General features: G+C 44.0%; 1 protein-coding gene across 2 annotated transcripts in view; it reads left to right on the top strand.

The window, feature by feature from the left end:
* Gsdme (gasdermin E) overlaps positions 1 to 19,359 on the top strand; it is a 62,068-nt gene that overhangs the window by 4,115 nt on the left and 38,594 nt on the right. For both annotated transcript variants that reach the window (XM_075955162.1, XM_075955163.1), the window contains exons 2-3: positions 6,182 to 6,411; positions 11,082 to 11,274. In XM_075955162.1, the coding sequence (XP_075811277.1) occupies positions 6,201 to 6,411; positions 11,082 to 11,274 (404 nt within the window). In that variant the 5' untranslated portion in view covers positions 6,182 to 6,200. The remainder of the gene's footprint in view (positions 1 to 6,181; positions 6,412 to 11,081; positions 11,275 to 19,359) is intronic.

Below are 19,359 nucleotides of genomic sequence, written 5' to 3'. Positions count from 1 at the left end.
GCTCCCGCTCCAGGGAAGCTGAAGGCTTGTCATGGTTTCCAAGGCCTTCTGTACTCACATGGTGTACAAACAAGCACATGCAAACACATCTCATTTAAAAATAAAATAATATTTAAAAACTACAATAATAAAAGCAAACAAAAAATCCTAGATATAAAGAAAACAACTGGCTAGAAAGGTAGCTCAGGGCATAAGAACACTGGTTGCCCTTCTAAAGGACCTGGGTTCCAGCCCCATTACCCACATAGCTTCTCAGAACCTTCGGTAACTACAGTTCTAGGGGACCCAACTCCATCTTTTAGCCTTGCTGCATACAAACATGGTGCACAGTCATGCAGGGAAAACACCCATACACATAAACTAAAAAGCAAACAATAGAAAAGCCAACAGCTTTTTAATAAAAGAGAGAAATGTTTTTAAAGGCTTGTAACAAAATAAGAGATCTTCGCTTTCCTTTGTATTGAGATAATGCAAACTATATCTATACTGAGATTCAATTTCTCACCTCCAGGACAGACAAAGATTCTAAAGTTTGAGGCTATCATTGCTAATACAGACACGGTAACATTTTAGCAGGCCTCTGTAAAGCAGGTGCATTGTTACTTGGACTGCAGAAGGAAAGAAGGTCCAGAGTCACAAGGGTACCTACCCATTGACGAGCAATTTCTTTCCTAGGTCTCTAACCTCCCGATCCAGTCATCTGTCTATGAAGGAATATTTAGTGGTATCTTGTTTGGTTATTTGCCTTTTGATACAGTTTCTCTATAGTCTAGACTGGCCTGGAACTCACTATTAGCCCAGGCTAACCTCAAACTCATGACAATCCTCCCATTTTAGCCTTCATAGCACTGGGATTACAATATTGAGCCACCACATGTGGGTGGCAGTAATTTTAAAATAGCAGGAAAAAACACGAATGATGACCCATATACAACAGGGCCTACAAGCAGCAATACAGTCAGGAAAGCAGTGGTAAGCAACTATAAGTCAGAAGGTACTCATATGACACAGTCTATAGATTATATCACTATATTAGAAGAACGCGTGTGGAGGGGTCCACAGACTTTTAAATTTATTTCTATAAGGAAACACAGAGATAATGGTGGGCAAAGGGGCGTAAAGTGTAAATAAGATGAGAGCATGGTCAGGAATGTTTAACATGGTTCAGAGTGTTCAGCATTTTGGGGAGTGTAGATTTTTGGTGCCTTGTAAATTATACCCACACGTAACAGAAAAGAAAGTGTTAGCCTTAGCTTCCCCAGGAGACCATCTTCACAAAATCCTGTGAGTGGCCAAGCCTGAGTCTAAGAGAAGCCCTCAGAGCAACTGGCTCCCGGTAACTCCCTCAGCAACTTACTCTGTCAAGAAGGCAATTGGCCAGGTTTGGTGTTAGATGAAACGAAAAAGTCCCACTAAAAATGAAGTTAAAGCGCCCTTTCTTCACCCTCTGGGGCGCAGCCCCTGGACTCCATTTTGTTGTTGTTATTGTTGCTGTTGTTGTTATTAACAGCGAGCTTGACATCACTGCCATAGAAGCCCTTTTGATGTGAAGATGGGTTTGTGAACTCCCATTTTGCTTGCTTCAGAAAAGAATCTAGAGCCTAGAAACAGTATGATCCCAACAGAAGGGCGAACTTAAACAGCCTGCTCTACCATCCTGATGAGTCTTCACGTGCCAAAAGGGAGGCCCAGTTTTGTTCAAAGTTATAAATCTTGCGCCTTGTCCCTCCGACAGTTGTGGCGGTTGCTGCCCTCAATTTCCTGAATCCCTCTCTTGGTAACTGGCTGAGCTATTTCATCACCTGCCACCTGCCTGGACCGTCTGGAGGGCATCCTAGTGGGTGTCCTATCTAGCATCATCACTGGGCAGCCAACCAAAGTTTGGGGGAATCCACCAAACCTGCATCCTTCTGCTGGAGGATACTGAGTTTAGGGCGTCACAGGCTTGCCTCTGTTTCTAGCCTGTTTCTCTCCTACCCACGCGCGCGCGCTGTGAAAGCAAGAGGAGAAAGAACATGCAGGTGTCAGTTCCCTCCTTCCGCTCTGTGGATCTTGGGATCAAACTCAGGTCATTGGATTTGGCAGCAAGCACCTTCACCTGCTCCTGCCCCACTTTTTTTTTTTTTTTTGAAGACCTAAGTGGCTGTGCTGATCACCTTTGCTCTCTGGTCACGCCCTTTCGTAGCTCTTGCTCATCAGACACTCCCGCAGTGGTATATGGACCTTCAGTCTCTGGTCCAGAGGCCTTGTCAGGCTGCTCCTGTCATTTCCCCATTCTGGAACCCTGTCTTTCAACGCTGGTCAATCACAAAGCTTAGTAAGTATCCTCAGTCCTTCCGTGAGGTGGCTGTAGAGCATCGGCATAGACACCAGACACATGCCCATAGCCTGCTTTGCTTTCCCGGTTTCCCTTACCCCTGCTTCTGTAAATGCTTCTCTGTCACTACAGATTGACTTATCCTCGCTGATTCTCCTTGGCTACAAAGTGCAACCTAGGTGCCACTGGCACAGTGGGGCCCTTGTCCACTCGAATGGACAGGATTTTTTGTTGCTCACTCTCCACCATGATCTGCCAACAGTTACCATAAAGTGGTGTGTGTGTGTGTGTGTGTGTGTGTGTGTGTGTGTGTGGTCTCTCTAGCCTACTGGTCTAGAACTCACAACTGTCTTCCTGGCTTACTCGAGTGCTTGGATCCTAGGCATGAGTCACCAAACCCAGCATCAACCTAATGGTTTTTTGAGTGCTTCAACCCAGAACCTAGTGTGTATGCAAAAATTCTTAATGAATGACTCCATTAACAGCTTGAATTTATTGAATAACAAATGAATAATGAATGCTCCATTGAAGGAAAGCTCCTTAGTCATAGCGCGCGCAGCCCGTTCTTCAGACAGGAACTTTGCTTCTCTTCGAATGTTTATTTTTACTCTGAGATATACAAGAACAGGCAGAAGCAGCCACTGCTTCATAGGAACCAAGGAGAAGGTGCTGAGGAGAACAAGTAGGGGAGGGAGATGTTTCTGAAACCCCAGAGGAGATGCGCGCTGAGGAAAGTGAGTCAGACAGGGTAAAGTCCAGGACCACACCCAGCCCTTGAACTCCAGGAGTGCTGTGGGACCCCGTGATTGGCCAAGGCCCAGGGCAAGAATACAGACAGACACTAGTTCTTGTCCAGTCGACATTTATACTTGTTTGTAGTTAGTCTTAAGAAGCCATTTCAGCTGGTCCATGATGGCACACAGTGGGAATCACTGTACTAGGGAGGATGAGTCCCCCGGATTATGAGTTTGAGGCTAACCTAGGATGTTACATGCCCAACTTCAAAAGATCCCAAATAAAATCAAAGAAACAAAAATAAAATTATCAAGTGTTATATAAAAGTGTTATTTCAGTTTGTTTTTGTGTGGTATTAAATATGAAATATGTGACTTGAAATATATATATGTTCAATTTATGTGTTGTAACTAATAAGAGTTTTGGGTGTTTCTTCTACTCAAGTACTTGATTTTTTAAAGTTTATTTTTAGTGTGTATTTATTTTTATTTTATATAGGGATGCTGAGTTTGCACAGTACGTCTGTGGGTCAGGTATGTGCAGTGTGTAAGGAGGTCACAAGCTATCAGGCTCCTTTGAACTGGAATTTCCTGACAAGGGTGAGCCTCCAAGGGGTGCTAGAAACCTCCAAGGGGGTACTTTTAAACAACGAGCCATCTCTCTGGCCTCTAAGAGTTGTTTTTTTCTTTCTTTTTTTTAATTGATTTTTATTCAGCTCTACATTTTTCTCTGCTCCCCCTCCCTGCCTCTGCCCTCCCCCCTCCAAACCTCCCCCAAGGTCCCCATGCTCCCAATTTATTCAGGAGATCTTGTTCTAAGAGTTGTTTTAAATAATACTCTTGTCATAAACACTGCAAACTCTCAGATTGCAATTTGCCTTTATAAATGCCCTTTTATCCTAACATCACGAAAATATTTCTCTGCACCTCTTACCATTGTTACGGTTTTATTTTCTTCAAAGAAACTCGGTTTACTACTAATTTTCTCTGGTGCTGGTGAGAGGTTGGTGTGACTGAGGGCATTCCTCCAGAAAGTCAGCCCACTCACTAGCCTATACTCCACTGAACATGCTACTTCCCCTTTATATCCTGGGGTTCCTTTCCCCCTCCAGCTGAAGTGTAATGATACTTTTATTTCTGGGTTAAAAATTTATAACTATCTAGTATTTATTTCTGAGCAGGGAAGATCACACAAGGTAGAGAAAAATTTATCTGACTTTTTGCAGAACTGCGGTGGCCCCTAAGCACCACTGAAGGGAAATGGAGGAAGCCCTAAACAAATGTCTAAGGAGAGGATGATGTTCTCAATGTGTGTGTATTGTTGACTTGGGCACAGCCACATCAAAGACCCTGATGCCTCAGACCTATGGGGAGGGAAAGCCTCTGAGGCTCAGAGGGAAATGGCAAAGCCCTCTTCTGCCAAGTGCAAAACCTGGCAGTGTGTGCCAAGGCTAGCAACCACAGCTTCCTCCTCCCAGATGACCACAGCCCGAGACTGCTTCCCTCCTGAGCCCTCCTGCCCAAGACTTCCGAAACCCATCTTATTGTTCAGCTGTAAACAATGCAGCAGGCCCCTTGATTTGAATTTCAGATATATAAAATAACTATTCCGAGTTTTCAGATTGCTCTTGTAGAAGGCGCTGCTCCACCAGAGAGCAGAGCCCACCTCATCCCAGATTTTCTGTACGTGTGTCTGTGTGTCTATCCATTTCCTCAACGACTGAGGCAGGTTTCCAGGACCAAGCCGTGCCAGACTTGGCAATATGGGACCACCTTCCTTAGCCAGCCCTCCTCCTACAACACGGTGCAGTTTGCGTACCTCCCACACATGGCATCTGGTATAGTTGTCACCTGTATATTGTTTATACAATTGGTCTTTTGCTTTTTACAGCATTGTTTGGAGGGGAAGTCTGCACATGTTCAATACAATGCAATTATTTTTTAATATCTCCAATCTGTTGTTATTCAATGTTTGGAAGTCATTACGACAACAAATATTCCTAGGTCTGTGCCTTGTGGGTTCTTGGTAGGGTTGCATTCTCAACTCTCAAGGTTGGTTAAAGCTGCATTTTGACACATTCTAAGCAAGCAAGCCATGGGTACCTTTGTGCCAGAGTGTTTAATTGCTAATGTGAGGCCTTCTAGAACTCTCTTTTATCTTGTATAATGGTTTATAATGTTCAGGATGATGGTTTCTCCTTTAATCCTCTGTCCAAAACAAAGAAAACTCTCAGTCAGGTACCGGTGACTTACTCCTGTAACACCAGTGTTTGGGAGGCCGAGGCTGGAAGACTGTTTAGAATTCAAGGCCAGCCTGTGCTACGTAATGAGTTCTAGGCCATCATAAGCTAAAAAAAATGAGACCCTGTCTCGAAACACACACACACACACACACACACACACACACACACACACACCAAACAAAAAACCCTCTCCAAAAAAAAAAAAAGATCTAGACCTTTCCTGTTCCTTCTTTATTGACCTGCAGTATAAGCAACAAGTAATTCCTGTCTGAGATGGGCTCTAGGCCTGGAGCCCACTATGCGGACAAAACTGCCCAAGAGCTGTGTTAACTCTCCTGCCTCTGCCCCATAGGATTATGGATGTGTACCACCAAGCCCAGCTTAACAAATAGACTTTTATAGCTGTAAGCTGTTGGTTCTCAACCTTTTTAGTGCTATGACCCTTTAATACAGCTCCTCGTGTTGTGGTGACCCCCAGCCATGAAGCTATTTTCATTGCTACTTCATAACTACAATTTTGCTACTATAAATTATCATGTAAATGCTTGTGTTTGCTGATGGTCTTCAATGACCCCAGTGAAAGGGTCATTCGACCCCAAAGGGATTGCATCCCCCAGGGTTGTAAGCCATTGAGATTTCAGGGTTGCTTGTTTTTGGAAGTATAACCTAGCCTATCCTGACTAAAACATATTATTTTCCAATATCTCTGAGATTTCCCCCTTTTTCAATTTGATTGCATTATTTTCAACTGAACTCGCAATAGATAGTTTCTCAGAGAGGTTACACTCTTTCATACTAGCTATAATAGCTATAGAGAAATATAATTTTAGGAAAAAAAATGACACAAAATAACTCCATATTTGACTCTTTGCTAACATATTTTTTAGGTAACCTGAACCTGACAGAATGTTCGCCAAAGCGACTCGGAATTTCCTTAAAGAAGTTGACGACGGAGGAGACCTAATCTCCGTCTCACACTTGAATGACTGTGACAAGCTGCAGCTCCTGGGTCTGGTGACCAAGAAGAAACGGTACTGGTGCTGGCAGAGACCCAAGTACCAGTTTTTGTCTGTCACCCTGGGAGATATTCTCACAGAGGGGCAATGTCTCGGTCCAGGTATGTTTCCCTATGACGATTCAGCGTCTACTCCCCAAACAGGAAGGGCTCCTTTAGGCGTCTGGAATGGACGTGCTGTTTTATACTGGGTTCTTCCTTTTCCTTGGCTCTCTGGTGTAAAAGGATATTCTTTCTTATCGAGCACAATTACGCACACCCGAAATGAAATGTTATGCCCTAGTGTTGTGAAAGTGATAGTCAGTTTGGGTCTAAAAGTTCCTTGTGCCCATCATAAATGTTAGAGCCACTCGGCATAAGTGAGATGGCTCCCCTATATGAAATTAGGTTTAGTGTCTAGACAATATGCTGTTAACCGATCAGAGGGGCATGAAAAGTTTATTTCTTGCATAATGATTTCTGAGGGGAGCAGGGCAGTCTCCCACTCTGGTTCAAAAGTGGCTATAGAGAGCCTGCTAAAGAGATTGGCTCAGCCTTTATTGTGGCAGCTGGTGAAGTCCCCTGCCTACAAACTGAGACTCTGTGGTTTACTTTTCAGTGGCCCCAAGGGAAGGGGCACCTGGACTGGTACTGCCCCTCCTGCCGCCGTGTGTGTGTGTGTGTGTGTGTGTGTGTGTGTGTGTGTGTGTGTGTGTGACGGGAGAGAGGGAGAGGCAGACAGACAGATAGATCCAGAGCCAATGTGACCAGGGGAGGTCAGAGGACAATCTTGGGTATCAGTCCTTATCCCCCTTGTTTGAGACCAGCCATTCTGCCACCGTGTACTCCAATCTGATGTGGTGTGTGGCCCAAGAGCTCCTGGGGATTCACTCTCTGGTTCCCAGCTCACTGCAGGCACACTATGTATAGGTTTATAGGTTCCAGGGATTTGATCTCAGGTCCTTGTGTTTGGGTGGGGAGTGTTTTTACTGGCTGAGCCATCTCTTCAGCCCCACCTGGTCCTCTAATCAGTTTGTAGAGCTATGCAACAGAGAAGGAAGAGGGACTGATGGCAGGCTGGAGAGCTGGCGTAGACAGAGAGCGCAGAGGATTGTCCACGGCACCCTCGTCTAGTCCACGCCATGTAACCTTTAGTCCATGGTAGCTGTGCTAACGCTGGGATTCCTTAAGATTACAGCAGCTAGTGATCTCTGCACTCTCGTGATAAGAGCACTCTATGATGTCTCAACAGAGATGAAATCACCCAAGGATGCTTCTCTGACAACTTGACCCTGTTGCTAAGCAACACGTGGCTATGTTTATAAAGTATACAAAGAGATGAAGGAAAAAAAAACTTTATAATGTAGCATTATATGTCAATATCCATGAATACTTAGGTCATGGTCTTTTTTTGAACTGCATATAATGGAAAAAAATTGTGATGGATGTGTGTGTGTGTGTGTGTGTGTGTGTGTGTGTGAGAGAGAGAGAGAGAGAGAGAGAGAGAGAGAGAGAGAGAGAGAGAGAGAGAGAGTCAGCCAATAGTAGGTGTCTTCTGTAACTCTCCACCTCATTGTTTTGAGCAGAGTCTCCCCAGCCCTGGGTCAGGCAAGCACAGCCTGGACTTTTCTGGGATGTGCTGGAGATCTGAACTCAGGTTCTCCTGCTTGTGCAGCGAGCACCTGATCCTTCTCCCCGGCCCCAAACCTAAATACTTTTTACAAACAGAAGTAAAAACATCCTGTATATGATTTTAATATATTCCTCATTTATTTTTATTTAATTTTATGTGTTTCCTCTATAAATTTAGATGCTATCTCAACAAACACATAATATTCTTTTGTGTATATATACCTAATTTGACTAACTATTCCAGTTTGTGCTTAATAATTAAGACTGCAGTGGACATTTTGGTTTGTGGTTTTTCACTTGTTTTTGAAACAGTTGCATTAGCATGCTTTCCCGGGTTTCCTGGACCAGAGGTTGGAAACTTTCTGAAGCTTGCTGCTCCTTGCTAACTTTCTGAAACACGGTGATGTGTGGCAGGCAGTCTCAAGAGTTCTTGACTACTGGATGAAACCAGGTCTAATTCTCCTTCACAGTAAAGTTTCAGCCTTTTGCGATTGCCTGTCTGAAAGGAAAGGGAGCTAGAGTGGCTCACTGGGGTCTGCAGACTCCATACTTGCTTCCAGATGAGCCTTTCTATCAATGCTGCCCTCAGCCAGTCACTGGCACTGCTACGGAATGGGAGGATGAATTGATCTGAACTTCACGTCATCTCCCACTCCTTTCCTCATTTCTGTGACCAAATACCTGACAGGAAGCACTTAAGAAAGAAACAGTATATTTTAACTCACAGTTTCAGGAGTACTAGGCAAAGAAGTCATGGCAACAGGGACTTGAGACACACTGCTGATTACACTGCATCCACAGCCAGGAAGCAGGGAGCCGTGGAGTCTAGCTTTTGAATGGCTGTCTCCTTTTCATCCAGTCCAGAACCCCAGCCCATAGAATGGTGCCGCCATGTTTAGGATGACTCTCCCCATCTCAGGTGACCTACTCTAGACCACTCTCCTCTGGTATGCTTGGGAGCTCCTGTTCTTGGAGATTCCAGAGCCTGTCAGGTTGACCATATCCACCAGCACTCCCCTTCTGCCCCCAGGTTTATGTTCTTGATGGTAGAACCTCTTTTGAGTAGCAAAATAGCGACACATTTTTTGGCACGAGAGGGAAAACATCATAAAATACACCAAGGGCTGTTGAGTCCTGGAATTTCTCTCTGTGGTGCTGAAATGATAACTTGGTGGTATCTTGAAAGATCGTGCAGACTTCAGTGAGACTGATGATGTCGCTTGTCACCACAGATAAGGGATTCCTGAATATGGTCACCATCCGAGGTCAGAGCTGAGGCTGGCTCCTGAGTCCTATTGGAGTCCTGGCTGGGACGAGCAGATTCAGGGTGCTTTATCATTGTTGCCTCAACTCTGGCACGGGTGTTGCTGAGGACAGGGAGGGGAAGGGTGGTGATTGAATGGGGTGGCTCCCTGAGAGCCCAGTGTTCCCTTCTTTCAGGTTACAACTTGATAAAGAACTGTGTATAAGTGACATCTTTTTTACATGTGTGTCTAGGGTGACATTCCATGTATTTATTCTCGATTTCTCTCTGTTTGCTGTGTGACCAGTTCTGGGGACTGCTACATTTTGAATCTAAACATGTACCCCCTAGTCTAATGTTTTGAATGCTTGGTCTCCAGCTTATAGTGCTATTCTGAGAGCAGTAAGGCCATAGGAGGTGGGACTAGCTGGCAGAAGTAGGTCACTAGGCAGGGGCCTTTGGGCTCTGGTTCCTGTCACACAGTCCCTGTTTGTGGAGGTGAGTAGAAGGGAGTCTGTCAGGCTCGGATAGTTTAGAATCCCTTCTGAGGATCAGTCTGGAGCCTAGGAGAGATTTGGGAGAAGGATGTGAAAAGACAGGAGGTGATGCCAACTACGGTTCTTCTGTATCCTCACCAAATAGTGGTGATTGATGCTGAAGTTTTTGTAGTTGTATCTTGACAGATTAAAATAGGGACAGTGGCCTGGGGGCATATGTTTGTAGTAGAAAATATGATTACTATATACGAAACCCTGGATCCAATACTGAGCACCCAAGAGAGAAAAGAGAAGGGAAGGGAGTGGAGACAAAAAAAAAATCAAACCCCAAACCCAAGGCTGGTAGTTCACATGAGGGTTCTGAGCAGAGGGTGGGCCCTGAAGGCACCCTGATGGCCCTCACTTGCATGTGGTCATAGCTTGGTGGTAGGACATTTGATGGTCAGTGAGGAACAAGGCTATATTCCCAGCTGACTTGATTGACAATGGAATGCTAGGCGGTACTGTAGTGTTCCTGAGAGTATGGAAAACCAGGATGGAAAGCAAGCGAGTCTGGGGCTTTGTGTGCTTTGGGAGGCGGCTGAGGGGGTTGGGTATGCCTAGTGACTAACATGGTAAGGACCTGAATGTCTGGCTAGAGCTCAGATATAACGTAAACATTACATTTGCTGGGAGATGTTAAGGAGGACAGGGGAATTGGTCTTTAGGATGGGTGGTGGGAAGGAGGATGTCCAAGGACTGGCCAGGAGGATCTGCCATGCTGTTGCTCCTCTGGGGTCTGCAGGAGTAGAGCGGGCACAGGTATCACCCATCACTCTCCATTTTAATCCCCTTCCAGTCTTTACCCCAGCTGGCGGCCATCTTAGTTACTTTCGATCCTTACAGGGACAAAAAAACCTGACCAGGACAACCTAAGGGAGAGCTTATTTTGGCTCACATTTTGAGGGTGCAGTCCGTCATGGCGAGAAAGGTCTGAAAGAGGGAATGGGTCATGTCCTGTCCACAGCAGCTCACTACATCCTGTCCTGTCCGTGTAGTCTGGGACGGCAGCCCACGGAATGGTGCCGCCCATATTTAGAATGGAACTTTCCTACCTCAATTAACCCTATCTAGAAACTCTGTCCTAGGCATGAAGAGGTTTGTTTCCTAGATAATTCTAGATCCTTTCAAGTTGAGAATCAATATAAACCATCACAGCGATGTTAAGTACCCCTAGACACTGGTCAGTCCATGGCTGCGCTCATTTGTTGTTCACTTTCCAATTGGATGCTGGTGCAGGTTTCCCACGGGCTGCTGGGAAACTGGGCAGCTCACTTTACGACTGGATGCTGGTGCAGGTTTCCCATGAGGCTGCCCGGAAGCTGAGCAGCCCACAACTCTGAGCCATCTGCGTTCAGATTCCTCTGCTCTCTTCTTTCCAGTGGTCGTGGAGTCCGACTTCGTGAAATATGAGAGCAAGTTTGAGAACCATATGAGCGGGAGCATCAGGACGGCTGTGGGCAAGGTCAAGCTGAACGTTGGCGGCAAAGGCCTGGTGGAGGGCCGCTCTTCGTTTGGAACCCTGAGGAAGCAGGAGGTGGATCTGCAGCAGCTCATACAGGACGCAGTCGGGAGGTACGGGGAGCTACGCTGGGCCTTTAGACATCTTATGGCTGAAGGGCATTTGATTGGACCTCTGCCAAAATGTTGACTTTACTAAACAGCATGGATTGAAGTAGTCCTGAAACTTTGTCGGAGCACATTCTTTATTTCTGAATTTTCTGACTGTTTTTACCTTAGAGTGGAGACCTGGAAAGCACTGCATATATATAATCTATATTCTATATATACATTATATATATATATATATATACATATAGCGCTGCATATAAAATGCCAACAGTAGAAAGATGGAGTCCTGCTTTAAAATTCTTTTTTAATTTATTTTGTGTGTGTGGGGGGGCATGTTCCATGGCAGACATGTGGGGGTCAGAGAACAACTTGCTGGAGTCATTTCACTGCTATGTGGTCCTCCGTAGTCATGGCAATCAGGTTAGTGACTTTCCTGCCAGCCCCTGATTTGCTGATGGGGTTTTTGTTTCATTACTGTATCGTTTGTGAGTTTCCCTGCATAGCCCAGACTGGCTTACTTTAGCCTTTTGAGTGCTCAAGTTACAGGTCTCTGCCGCCACATCCTGTTCAAAGAATCAGTGATGGTTTTGTTGGTTTGATCTCGGTGCTGGTGCTTGAACCAGGGCCTCCCACACTCTGGGCGAGAGCTGACTATGCAGCAGCCTTTATAGTTTTGAATATTAACCATCAGAAGCAGGAAACTCTCACGTCTACCTTGTGTCTTTTTATTTTTCTCATGGGGAAGAGAACAAGCGCATGGCTTCATGGGGAAGAGCTGGGTTACCACCTCAATGTTTGGAAGGAAATCCTGTGTTTATTCATTTTTATCCCAGGATAACTCATTCTTATTGACATCCTGCCTCATGCCAATTCAACATTCAACAAGTAATTCCACTGACTGAATGCGATATACTCTCCATACTGGGGCCGCCACAGCGAGCAAAATGCTGCGACTTCTGTCCAAATTCTAGTGTGTGAGATTCCAAATGTGGAGTTAAATAAACCACGCAGGAGACAGATGAGATGGGAGACCTGGGAAGGTGTAGCAAAGGGGGATGCTGTCTTACAGCGAGGCTTGAGAAACTGGACTGAGAACAAAGCCTTGAAGAAGGAGGAAACAAGTAGGGTTCTTCACAAGGACACTTTGTGCTGTGACCAGGATAGCTGCCCTGGGGTGACTAAGGGGAGGCCAGGGAAGATCCAGGTTCCTCAGGATCTAGAGGCCCCTGGACAGACTTTGCCTCTCAATCTAAGTCAGATGGGATTTCCCTGGAGATTCCGAGCAGGAAAGTGACATGTTGACTTACTCTTTAGTTGGATTTTCTTGGCAACTGGGTCGGGAAGAGAAAGGATGGGCAGAAGCCAGGGGACCAAGAGAGAAGTTACTGCAGAGATCCAAGGGAGATGGTATTTCAGTGTGTACAGAGCCGTATGTGCGTCCCCATGTGTCATTTCTATCACCCTTTCCCACTTATTACAGAAAATTCAAATGCAAATGCCTACGCATAAATGGAAAAGTCTCTTACATTGAGGTGTAGGTAGCTTGTCTCTTCTGCCATCCTTATGGTGGGCTATGTCAGTTGGAGAGCACTTGCCTAGTGCATGCCAGGCTGGGCTCTAGCCCTGGCAATGCCAAAGACAATAAACAGGAAATAGTAAATCCTTGTTTTTAGGATTATAAGAATGATATGCTTCTTGAGCAAAAGTATGTTTTAAATTAATAAATAAAATGCAACGAAACATACATGTCAAGCATTTGGTGAGCAGATTTAGCACAGGCTGGACAACATCAGACTTCCAAGCTAGGCACCTGCAGCTGCCCTATTTAATGGACACAAAAGAGCGCTGTCATGTATTTGATACTTCATGGCTTTCCCTGGGACTCCCCCAGTTCCTCACTCTCGGCCAGAGAACTTGCGGGTCTCTTTGGCGGTACTGGGTGGGAGGTACGGTCACTCCGTGGCTGATCTTACTTCCCGCCTCTCTTGCTCTTGTCAGCAAAGGCACCTTCCTTCTTTCCTGCATTGGACACGGTGGTGGTAGTTGGGGGCGGGTAGGTATTGTTTATCTGCAACCAAACTGCAACAGGGCGATGCTCATTCTCTTTGCTAACTCTGCTCACACTCTTCATGAAGGAAGGAGGACGAGGAGGCTGGAAAATCCCAGGGCTTTTGCTCCCCGCTCCTTACCCATCCCCCTTTAGCTCCAATCTGCAGTTTTGTCGTTTCTATTTCAGAAGCCAGAGTCGGGCAAAATGCTCTGTGATCCTATCACCTGATGCAGGACTTTACAGAAAGTCTCTGTGATTCAGGTGAAAAAGCTACTCTAGACAGAAAGCTTGGGGGCGGGGGTAGGGATCTTGTGAATAGCTGTGGGAGAAGACCTAAAAGAGGGACGGGGAAGGGAGAAGGGGAGAGTCATCTTCAGGACACCTACTATGTGCCAAGCAGTGGCTATTTCTCAGCTTATTTTCTCTGCACAGCTGACGGCTTTTGAGTGTGAGCAAACTGAGGCTTAGGAAAGGGAAACTGTTGCCGGTCACAGAGCCCAGTCTGTGTGGTACAGCTGGGGTTCAACCCAGGAGTTCTGGGTTCAAAGTCTGTTATCCTTTCCTCTAAATCTTGCTTGATTTGGTGGAGGTAAACGTGATTCAAATGTGATGTAGAGTACCCATGAGGGTGTTTACGGATGAAGTGTAGAATGAATCCAGTCTTCCTAGGGTGCTTGGGATGGGTCAGGCAGGCCTGCTCCGCCTGGATATGGCTGGACAGGTTGAGATCACCCGGGAAGATGGTTCACCCATCAGCCGCAGGTGTGATGGGAGATGGGACGATTTGAGGAATGGTAGCTAAGAGACGAGGAACATGTTAAAGAATGCATGTCAGGATGTAGGTTCTGCATGCATGGGCTCTGGGTTCCAACCCCAACAATAAAATATCAGAAAAAAGAAATAGGTGCAGTACCTGGCCCCAGGTGGCGCTTAGTGCAGAGCTCACCCACCCCCTTGTTACATTTTGCTGAGAGTTAAAGGTGAGCTGTCTGGGAAGGGCGGGGGTGGTGCTTTCCAAGTCTCTGGATGGGTACCAATCGCTAGCATTCCTGTGACTTCACACTAGAGTGATAAACTCTTATCTGTGTGCTCTGCCCATCTTTGGACTCCTGGAACATCACCAGGCTTGATAAGGTGCTGCGGATACAGCTGTGGCCTTGGGCACGCTCACCAGCAATGTCGCGGTACTGGATGTTCTCAAGGGCATATTTGCAGCCAGTTTTTATTTCAGTCATTTAGATAAGGTATCATCTCTATACAAGTTTTGTAGCCAAAAGTCTTAGAGCTGGTGTGTGGTTTGATGATGTGGTTCACTTGCTGAGCTCACTGAAGGCCCCCCGATTGACCTAGGTAGCACCAGAAGAAAAAAAAACTCCAAGAATTAATTATATTCCCGACAAAATGTATGCACATCTCAAACTCCATTCTCTCTTTGAAACTATACCCATGTATATTGAAGATTCATTTAGAGTTTGGGAAATTATACTTATAGGTGCCTAGAACTTATTGTTTTCAATGTGCTATGGGTTTAGTGTAAACATTTTTTATGGAAACTATCGTGATATATGTCTTCTATTTCTTTAAATGGAGATGGCCAAATGTATTGAGAATTCTCAATGCACATATCTGTGGAAAAGCTCTCCAGAAACGTTTAGTATTGTCTTCTGTCACCCAGCTGCCGCGTGCCACTGTCTTAAGCCTAATAGCCCTACTTTACCCCACCTCTGCCAGCCAGCACATGACTGCCTCGAATCTCTCAGAATCCGGAGAACCCATTTCTCATAATTAACCTGGACTGACTTAGTAAGTTGTGCCAGCTCCTGGTCTCACTCTCCCCAGGCAACGTGGTCTTCAGGAGTTCGCTTTGAAGTGTCTAGGTATGAGCAGATTTTTCTCTTTGAGGTTGAGTTTTGCTTCTAGCTATGGCAACATGGAGGGTTTGGGGCTTGTTGCATGTTTTGTTTTTTTGTTTCTTCTGTTGCGGGAGAATTGTCTTGACCTCTTTTGCTCATATTCTCACTCCTCCCACTCTTTAACTGGACTTTGGGAGCTCAGCCCAGTGCTCTGCTGCGGGTCTCTGCCCCTGTCTCCATCAGTTGTTGGATGAAGGTTCTATGGTAACATTTAAGATAGTCATCAATCTGACTACAGGGCAAGGCCAGTTCAGGCACCCTCTCCTCTATTGCTTAGGGTTTTAGCTGGAGTCATCCTTGTGGATTCCTGGGAATTTCTCTATTGGCAGGTTTCTTGCTAGCCCCAGAATGGCCCCCTCAATCAAAATATCTCTTTCCTTGCTCTCCATCTCTGTGCTTCCTCCATCTTGACTATCCCATTCCCCCAAGTTCTCCTCCACTTACCCTTCTCTCCCCCTTCTGCCCTCCTTTCTCCCCCACTTTATACTCCCAATTTTGTCAGGAGATCTTATCTACTTCTCCTTCCCAGGGGGATCTATACATGTTTCTCTTAGGGTTCTCCTTGTTACTTAGCTTCTCTATGGCTGTGGACTATAGGCTCGTTATCCTTTGCTTCACAGCTAGTATCTGCTTATGAGTGACTACATACCATGTACGTCTTTCTGGGTCTGGGTTACCTCACTCAGGATGGTTTTTTCTAGTTATATTAATTTGCATACAAATTTCAAGATGTCATTATTTATTAATACTGAATAGTACTCCATTGTGTAGATGTACCGCATTTTCTTTATCCATTTGGTTGAGGGACATCTAGGTTGTTTCCAGGTTCTGGCTATTACAAATAATGCTGCTATGAACATAGTTGAACAAATGCTTTTGTAGTATGATTAAGTATCCTTTGAGTATATGCCCAAGAGTGGTATTGCTTGCTGGGTCCTGAGGTAGATTGATTCCCAATTTTCTGAGAAGCCACCCTACTGATTTCCAGAGTGGTTGTACAGGTTTGCATTCCCACCCGCAATGAAGGAGGGTTCCCCTTACCACATCTTCTCCAGCATAAGCTATCATTGGCAGATGTAAGATGGTCTCTCAGAGTCATTTTGATTTGCATTTACCTAATGGCTAAGGATGTTGAACATTTCCTTAAGTGTCTTTCAGCCACTTGAGATACTTCTGTTGAGAATTCTCTGTTTAGATCTGTACCCCATTTTTTAATTGGATTATTTGGAATTTTGATGTCTAATTTCTTGGGTTCTTTATATATTTTGGAGATTAGTCCTCTGTTTGATGAGGGGTTGGTGAAGATCTTTTCCCAATCAGTAGGCTGCCTTTTTGTCTTATTAACTATGTCCTTTACTTTACAGAAGCTTTTTAATTTCAGGAGGTCCCATTTATTTATTGTTGCTCTCAGTGTCTGTGCTACTAGTGTTATATTTAGGAAGTGGTCTCCTGTGTCCATGCATTGAAGGTTACTTCCCACTTTCTCTTCTATCAGGTTCAGAATGGTCAGATTTATATTGAGGTTTTTAATCCATTTGAACTTGAGTTTTGTGCATGGTGATAGATATGGATCTATTTGCATTCTTCTGCATGTTGACATCCAGTTATGCCAGCACCATTTGTTGAAGATGCTTTCTTTTTTTCCCATTGTATAATTTTAGCTTCTTTGTCAAAAATCAGGAGTGTGGATTTACATCCAGCTCTTTGATTTGATCCCATTAGTCAAACTTTCTGTTTTTATGCCAATATTAAGCTGTTTTCATTACTGTAGCTCTATAATAGAGCTTGATATCAGGAATGGCAATGCCTCCAGAAGTTCCTTTATTGTACAGGATTGTTTTGGCTATTCTTGGCTTTTTGTTTTTCCATATGAAGTTGATTACTATTCTTTCAAGGTCTGTGAAGAATTGTGTTGGGATTTTGGTGGATATTGCATTGAATCTATAGATTGCTCTTGGTAGGATTGCCATTTTTATTATGTTGATCCTATCTATCGAAGGGCATGGGAGAGTTTTCCATTTTCTGATATGATGGAGGAAGGTCATTGGTTAAAAAATAAAGAAACTGCTTGGCCCTCAGGTTAGAACATAGGTGGGTGGAGTAAACAGAACAGAATGGTGGGAGGAAGAGGAAGTGAGGTAAGACGCCTCAGACAGACGCCATGAAGCAAGCTGCCAGGTCAGACATGCTGAATCTCTCCCAGTAAGACTGATGCTACACAGATTATTAGAGATGGGTTGATAGGGATATGAGAATTAGCCTGTAAGGGCTAGAGTTAATGGGCCAAGCAGTGTTTAAAAGAATACAGTTTGTGTGTTGCTATTTCGGGGCATAAGTTAGCCAGGCGACCAGGAGCTGGGGCGGCAGGTACGTGGCCCGAAGATCCCACAACACTGATATCTTCTTCAGTTTCTTTCTTCAAAGACTTAAAGTTCTTGTCAAATGGGTCTTTCACTTCTTTGGTTAGTGTTACTATAAAATATTTTATGTTATTTGTGACTACATGTTGTTTCTTTGTGATGTTTCTTTGATTACTTTCTCGGCTTCTTTATCTTTTTATATAGGAGAGCTACTGATTTTTTTTATTTTATCTTGTATCTTGCCAGATTACCGAACATTTTTATCAGCTGTAGGAATTCACTGGTAGAGTTTTGGGGTGACTTATATATACTATCATATCATCTGCAAATAGTGAAAGTTTGACTTCTTCCTTTCCAATTTGTATCCCCTTGATCTCCTTTTGTTGTCTTATTGCTGTAGCCAAAACTTCTAGAACTATGTTGAATAGATATGGAGAGAGTGGATAGCCTTGTTTTGTTCTTGATTTTAGTGGAATCGCTTTGAGTTTCTTCCCGTTATTTTGATGGTGGCTGTTGGCTTGCTGTATATTGCTTTTATCATGTTTAGATATGTTCTTTGTATCCCTGATCTCTCTAAGACCTCTATCATGAAGGGGTATTGTATTTTGTTGAGTGCTTTTTCAACATCTAATGAGATGATTATATTGTTTTTTGTTCAATTTATTTATATGGGGGATTACATTGATAAATTTTCGTATGTTGACCCATTCTTGGATGAAGCCGACTTGATCATGGTGGATGATTTTTTTTTATGTGTTCTTGGATTCAGTTTGCCAGTATTTTATTGAGTATTTTTGCATAAATGTTTATAAGGGAGATTGGTCTGTACTGCTCTCTCTTGGTTGACTCTCTGTGTGTTTTAGTTATTAGGGTAACTGTAGCCTCCTAAAAAGAGTGTGGCAATACTCCTTCTGTTTCTATTGTGTGGAACACTTTGAAGTGTATAGGTATTAGCTCTTCTTTGAAGTTCTGACAGAATTCTGCACTGAAACTATTGGGCCCTGGGCTTTTTGTTTGTTTTCTGGGAGGCTTTTGATGACTGCTTCTATTTCCTTGCAGGTTATAGGTCTATTTAAATTGTTCACCTGGTCTTGATTTAATTTTGGTATGTGATAACTATCCAGAAAATTGTCCATTTCTTTTACATTTTCCAATTTTGTGGAGTACAGACTCTTGTAGTATGACCTAATAATTCTCTGGATTTCTTTGGTGTCTGTCGTTATGTCCCCCTTTTCCTTTCTGATTTTGTTAATTTGGATGTTCTGTCTCTGCCTTTTGACTAGTTTGGATAAGGGTTTGTCTATCTTGTTGATTTTCTCAAAGAACCAGTCTTTGTTTCATTGATTCTTTGTATTGTTTTCTTTTTTATTGATTTCAGCCCTCAATTTGATTATTTTCTCTCATCTACTCCTCCTGGGTGAGTCTGCTTCTTTTTGTTATAGAGCTTTCAGGTGAGCTGTTAAGTACCTAGTGTGGGATTTCTCCGTTTTCTTTATGCAGGCACTTAGTGCTATGAACTTTCCTGTTAGCACATCTTTCATAGAGTCCCATAGGCTTGGTTATGTTGTACATTCATTTTCATTAAATTCTAGGAAGTGTTTTATTTCTTCCTTGACCCAGGGGTGGTTCAATTGAGAACTGTTCAATTTCCATCAATTTGTAGACTTTCTGCAATTAGCGTTGTTAAATTCTAACTTTAAGCCATACTGATCCAATAAGATACAAGAGGTTATTCCAATTTTTTTTTTTTATCTGTTGAGGTTTG

This window comes from Microtus pennsylvanicus, chromosome 21 (genome assembly GCF_037038515.1).
Source record: "Microtus pennsylvanicus isolate mMicPen1 chromosome 21, mMicPen1.hap1, whole genome shotgun sequence".
NCBI classification, from domain to species: Eukaryota; Metazoa; Chordata; class Mammalia; order Rodentia; family Cricetidae; genus Microtus; species Microtus pennsylvanicus.
This window is presented reverse-complemented; position numbering and strand designations above follow the sequence as displayed.